General features: G+C 48.1%; 2 protein-coding genes across 4 annotated transcripts; one reads left to right on the top strand and one right to left on the bottom strand.

Moving 5' to 3' along the window:
• Positions 1-421: 421 nt before the first annotated feature.
• LOC135677601 (zinc finger protein ZAT9-like) lies at positions 422-2,677 on the bottom strand. 2 transcript variants are annotated; one of them, XM_065189964.1, is made up of 2 exons: positions 2,595-2,677; positions 422-1,915 (listed from the first exon to the last, which is right to left on the bottom strand). In XM_065189964.1, exon 2 carries the CDS (start codon positions 1,911-1,913, stop codon positions 696-698), a length of 1,218 nt encoding a protein of 405 aa, XP_065046036.1. In that variant the 5' UTR covers positions 1,914-1,915; positions 2,595-2,677; the 3' UTR covers positions 422-695. The 2 variants fall into 2 exon arrangements, with proteins under 2 accessions (XP_065046036.1, XP_065046035.1); XM_065189963.1 differs by lacking the exon at positions 2,595-2,677 and adding an exon at positions 2,011-2,583.
• Positions 2,678-2,954: 277 nt separating this feature from the next.
• On the top strand, positions 2,955-5,210 carry LOC135677600 (zinc finger protein ZAT9-like). Of its 2 annotated transcripts, none has more exons than XM_065189962.1 (2): positions 2,955-3,037; positions 3,717-5,210. In XM_065189962.1, the coding sequence occupies exon 2, from the start codon at positions 3,719-3,721 to the stop codon at positions 4,934-4,936; it is 1,218 nt and encodes a 405-aa protein (XP_065046034.1). In that variant the 5' UTR covers positions 2,955-3,037; positions 3,717-3,718; the 3' UTR covers positions 4,937-5,210. The 2 variants fall into 2 exon arrangements, with proteins under 2 accessions (XP_065046034.1, XP_065046033.1); XM_065189961.1 differs by lacking the exon at positions 2,955-3,037 and adding an exon at positions 3,049-3,621.
• Positions 5,211-6,000: the final 790 nt, after the last annotated feature.

The following is a 6,000-nucleotide window of genomic DNA, read 5'->3' as shown; positions in this document are numbered from 1 at the left end:
CAAGATTATAAATTAACTTTATTTTATAACAAAATATAAGCAAGTTTTTTAGATTACCAAATTCAGATGACTTCAGTGATTATGTTCTTTCCAATAAACACTGAGATTAAAATGCTTGAGTTAGTAAAATTTTCCTCTACATTTCATACATTCTTTGGTGCTGGTGTTGCTTTAATGTCATATTAATGGTTCCTCCTCTTCTTCTTTCAAAGATAACAAGGATTGTGCCGAGGAGATCCTCTTTATATCCTTGTTTGCTTAATTGAAATATTTTAGATATGCAAATAACTCTATTTTGTATTAAGTGAACCTTCAAACTTTATTATGTATACCGATAATATATATTACTTTGGTTTAGAGAGCCAACAGCAAATCTTATCATTCCATCCTTGAAAATATTTCAAACTTGTGAAACTCTCACTAATCAAAAGATTAACTCTTCTAAATTTAAAATTTATTTTTCTTGACGAATATTACGAAAAGTAGCTTTTCTTTTACATACCTCCATACTCTTTATCGCACCGAGGCAAATGGTGCAATATTTAATTTCTGCATCGTATGTGACTGGAAAACAAGTGCATGTATTTTGAAGGCGACGATGCTGAAATCTCGTCGTTAAAACCAGTAGCCAATAATGCAATCGAGGATTGGAGATGCAGTCTAAATCTACTATTCTGGGTGTGGTCTACTTGTGGTTAGAGCTCCGGCACCTCGTTGAGGTCGAAGTCAAACAGCCCACGTTTTACTCCCTTGTCGATTTCAGATGAGTGTGGAGAAGACGATGGAGCTCGATGCTGCAGCTCATTGAAGTGCCGTCTCTTGTGGCCCCCGAGTGCCTGCCCGCTTCGGAACGTCAGGTTGCAGTTCGTGCATCGGTGTTCTGCCATCTCCGCTTTGATCACTGCACCGTTTCCATGGATCAAGTCCTCGCCTTGCTTCGTGTTGGAACCTTCCTTCTCGTTAGGGATCGCCGCTGCTTCTTCGGGATTGCTCTTCTTCTTGTTGTGGCTGGCTCGGTGTCCTCCCAGCGCCTGGTGAGATGAGAAAGTCTTGAAGCATACACTGCACTGGTACCTTGGAAAACGAGCAGATGTGCCGGACCCGTTCACCAGTTCCAGCTCTTTGATCCTCCTCTTCTTTGTTCTCTTGGAGCTCGATATCAGTTCGTTCCCGTAGCTGCCGGCGTCCATGTCATCAGATTTCTGATCCCAACCGATCCCATCGGTGCCAGCAAAACGAGTGCCAGCGATCTGTTTCGTATCAGTGTCTTCCTCCTCAGTGGTGATGGTGGTCTCCGGACGCTGCGGCTTTCCATCAGCCAGGAGCAACAGGGTATCAGCGGCAATCGCGTCGTCATCTCTGTCACCAGCCGTCCCTTTCCGCCCTCTTCTCGCGGTTGACCACTTGGTGGTGGGCGGCACTCTCGCGATCGACGAATACGCATCGGGTTGCGGCTTCTTCCTAGCACCCGGAGGCGGATTAACTCCTCTGTAGTCTCTCTCCGGGTGGCACCTCAGGTGGCCAAACAGTGATTTATCGGAGGGGAAGGTCTTCCCGCACTCAGGGCATGTTGGGACCACCGCCCTCCTGTTTGCATGCTTGCGTTTGAAGCTGCCACAACCCTCGTCGACCGCCTCTTTGACGTCCGATGCAGATTCGGCGTTAGCATGCTCATCGCCGGCAAGCTCCCCGTCAGCACCACCGGTGGATTGGTCAGCTATCACACCACTATCACCAGATGGAGACACCGCCTCCTGAGCCGCTGCTTCCCTGTCCTCGTCTCCGGTCTTGGGGCACTTGATCCGAAGCCGCAGGGTGTTCTTGGTCAGCTCCTCGGGGGCTTGCTCTTCTGCGGTCACTGCAGCATCCCAGGTCATATGGTGGCTTCCACCTTCCATGAGACGAGCTGCCATTCCTGAGCAACAGATGAGAGCGAGGGATCAGACGTGAAGGCACGTACGTGAACTGAAGACACTATAATGGTTTCAGCTCACGAAGGAAATAACTTACTCTCTGGTTGATGGCAAGAAGCTGCCTCTTCCCTATCTATCAGTTTCCGAAACCCAAAAGGTCATAAAACAGAGCCGAAGCCACAGCTTCCCACGAAAGACAGCGACGACAGCACAATAACTACGACAGAGGACACCTTCTTTGGTTACCAACAAAAACTCAAACCCAGCTTCGTCAACACCTATTTGGATCCTACAACGAGACGAAGAACAAGAGCAGCAACCTCAGCTGAACATGGCGTGATCTCCAGCTGGAGCCGCCTTCGACGCATACAGGGTCTATCAACCTCGAGAAAACAAAATGACGAGCTCGAGGGAAGCAGATTGGATAAAAAAGACACCCATTTTTCTTTGGATCAAGAGAAGAAGGGGTGGGGGGGGGAGAGGAGGCAGCGAGCCGATCGATGGAGCTGGCAACTCCCTGTGCTCTTCTCCAAAGTCCAAAAAGGCGGAGGCTGCAAAGAAGGAAAGCAGGGCTGGAGACAGTGGCGAGGTTGTGAGAGGCACAGGGGTGAGGAAGGCGGGAGAGGAGGGGTAGGAGGAGGAGGAGGCGAAGAAGAGTGATTCGGAGATGGCTGTAATAACAGTAATGGAGGAAGAGGTGGAATCCCGCAACAATTAATCTCGCCTCGCGACCATCGCTCGGGGGTGCCTTCCATGCGTTATACTGCTCTGTTCGTGATGGTGGTGAGAGAGAAACCGACTTGTGGAGGACGAATGGGAGCCGTGCGAACAGAGCAGAACACTCATGCCTTCCGTGCGAACAGAGCAGAACACTCTTCTGCTCTGTTCTGCTCTGTTCGCACGGCTCCCATTCTGCTCTGTTCTGCTCTGTTCGCAGAGCAGTATAACGCATGGAAGGCATGAGTGTTCTGCTCTGTTCGCACGGCTCCCATTCGTCCTCCACAAGTCGGTTTCTCTCTCACCACCATCACGAACAGAGCAGTATAACGCATGGAAGGCACCCCCGAGCGATGGTCGCGAGGCGAGATTAATTGTTGCGGGATTCCACCTCTTCCTCCATTACTGTTATTACAGCCATCTCCGAATCACTCTTCTTCGCCTCCTCCTCCTCCTACCCCTCCTCTCCCGCCTTCCTCACCCCTGTGCCTCTCACAACCTCGCCACTGTCTCCAGCCCTGCTTTCCTTCTTTGCAGCCTCCGCCTTTTTGGACTTTGGAGAAGAGCACAGGGAGTTGCCAGCTCCATCGATCGGCTCGCTGCCTCCTCTCCCCCCCCCACCCCTTCTTCTCTTGATCCAAAGAAAAATGGGTGTCTTTTTTATCCAATCTGCTTCCCTCGAGCTCGTCATTTTGTTTTCTCGAGGTTGATAGACCCTGTATGCGTCGAAGGCGGCTCCAGCTGGAGATCACGCCATGTTCAGCTGAGGTTGCTGCTCTTGTTCTTCGTCTCGTTGTAGGATCCAAATAGGTGTTGACGAAGCTGGGTTTGAGTTTTTGTTGGTAACCAAAGAAGGTGTCCTCTGTCGTAGTTATTGTGCTGTCGTCGCTGTCTTTCGTGGGAAGCTGTGGCTTCGGCTCTGTTTTATGACCTTTTGGGTTTCGGAAACTGATAGATAGGGAAGAGGCAGCTTCTTGCCATCAACCAGAGAGTAAGTTATTTCCTTCGTGAGCTGAAACCATTATAGTGTCTTCAGTTCACGTACGTGCCTTCACGTCTGATCCCTCGCTCTCATCTGTTGCTCAGGAATGGCAGCTCGTCTCATGGAAGGTGGAAGCCACCATATGACCTGGGATGCTGCAGTGACCGCAGAAGAGCAAGCCCCCGAGGAGCTGACCAAGAACACCCTGCGGCTTCGGATCAAGTGCCCCAAGACCGGAGACGAGGACAGGGAAGCAGCGGCTCAGGAGGCGGTGTCTCCATCTGGTGATAGTGGTGTGATAGCTGACCAATCCACCGGTGGTGCTGACGGGGAGCTTGCCGGCGATGAGCATGCTAACGCCGAATCTGCATCGGACGTCAAAGAGGCGGTCGACGAGGGTTGTGGCAGCTTCAAACGCAAGCATGCAAACAGGAGGGCGGTGGTCCCAACATGCCCTGAGTGCGGGAAGACCTTCCCCTCCGATAAATCACTGTTTGGCCACCTGAGGTGCCACCCGGAGAGAGACTACAGAGGAGTTAATCCGCCTCCGGGTGCTAGGAAGAAGCCGCAACCCGATGCGTATTCGTCGATCGCGAGAGTGCCGCCCACCACCAAGTGGTCAACCGCGAGAAGAGGGCGGAAAGGGACGGCTGGTGACAGAGATGACGACGCGATTGCCGCTGATACCCTGTTGCTCCTGGCTGATGGAAAGCCGCAGCGTCCGGAGACCACCATCACCACTGAGGAGGAAGACACTGATACGAAACAGATCGCTGGCACTCGTTTTGCTGGCACCGATGGGATCGGTTGGGATCAGAAATCTGATGACATGGACGCCGGCAGCTACGGGAACGAACTGATATCGAGCTCCAAGAGAACAAAGAAGAGGAGGATCAAAGAGCTGGAACTGGTGAACGGGTCCGGCACATCTGCTCGTTTTCCAAGGTACCAGTGCAGTGTATGCTTCAAGACTTTCTCATCTCACCAGGCGCTGGGAGGACACCGAGCCAGCCACAACAAGAAGAAGAGCAATCCCGAAGAAGCAGCGGCGATCCCTAACGAGAAGGAAGGTTCCAACACGAAGCAAGGCGAGGACTTGATCCATGGAAACGGTGCAGTGATCAAAGCGGAGATGGCAGAACACCGATGCACGAACTGCAACCTGACGTTCCGAAGCGGGCAGGCACTCGGGGGCCACAAGAGACGGCACTTCAATGAGCTGCAGCATCGAGCTCCATCGTCTTCTCCACACTCATCTGAAATCGACAAGGGAGTAAAACGTGGGCTGTTTGACTTCGACCTCAACGAGGTGCCGGAGCTCTAACCACAAGTAGACCACACCCAGAATAGTAGATTTAGACTGCATCTCCAATCCTCGATTGCATTATTGGCTACTGGTTTTAACGACGAGATTTCAGCATCGTCGCCTTCAAAATACATGCACTTGTTTTCCAGTCACATACGATGCAGAAATTAAATATTGCACCATTTGCCTCGGTGCGATAAAGAGTATGGAGGTATGTAAAAGAAAAGCTACTTTTCGTAATATTCGTCAAGAAAAATAAATTTTAAATTTAGAAGAGTTAATCTTTTGATTAGTGAGAGTTTCACAAGTTTGAAATATTTTCAAGGATGGAATGATAAGATTTGCTGTTGGCTCTCTAAACCAAAGTAATATATATTATCGGTATACATAATAAAGTTTGAAGGTTCACTTAATACAAAATAGAGTTATTTGCATATCTAAAATATTTCAATTAAGCAAACAAGGATATAAAGAGGATCTCCTCGGCACAATCCTTGTTATCTTTGAAAGAAGAAGAGGAGGAACCATTAATATGACATTAAAGCAACACCAGCACCAAAGAATGTATGAAATGTAGAGGAAAATTTTACTAACTCAAGCATTTTAATCTCAGTGTTTATTGGAAAGAACATAATCACTGAAGTCATCTGAATTTGGTAATCTAAAAAACTTGCTTATATTTTGTTATAAAATAAAGTTAATTTATAATCTTGGATCTTGTTTTAGGAAAAGATGCCATGAGAAGGTGCAAAAAAAGGAAAATGAAAGGTTGTATCGAATAAGGTCACTACTAACGCAAGTGCATGAACCTTTGAATAGGTACAATAATGCATCATCCAATCCCTATAAAGAGACAGAAATTTATTTGTGTCATTATTGAGAAGCATTGGTCTTTCTTTCCACCATTCCATCAGTCACTTCTTCTCATTTTCTTTTTCTTTTTTTAATCAGATTGGTATTATGTTGATTTTATAAAAAATAGAATATCCAATTATAATTTTTTTTTCTTTTAAAGTGAGCCAATATCCATCCCTATTGATAATAGGATGTCTCTACAATATTAATATCGAGGTATTCGTTGA

The sequence above is a fragment of the Musa acuminata genome, chromosome BXJ1-6, assembly GCF_036884655.1.
Source record: "Musa acuminata AAA Group cultivar baxijiao chromosome BXJ1-6, Cavendish_Baxijiao_AAA, whole genome shotgun sequence".
In the NCBI taxonomy this organism is placed as follows: Eukaryota; Viridiplantae; Streptophyta; class Magnoliopsida; order Zingiberales; family Musaceae; genus Musa; species Musa acuminata.
This window is presented reverse-complemented; position numbering and strand designations above follow the sequence as displayed.

Coding starts and splice junctions, on each gene's coding strand:
- LOC135677600 (XM_065189962.1), top strand. CDS start 3,719: ATGGCAGCTCGTCTCATGGAAGGTGGAAGCCACCATATGACCTGGGAT.
- LOC135677601 (XM_065189964.1), bottom strand. CDS start 1,913: ATGGCAGCTCGTCTCATGGAAGGTGGAAGCCACCATATGACCTGGGAT.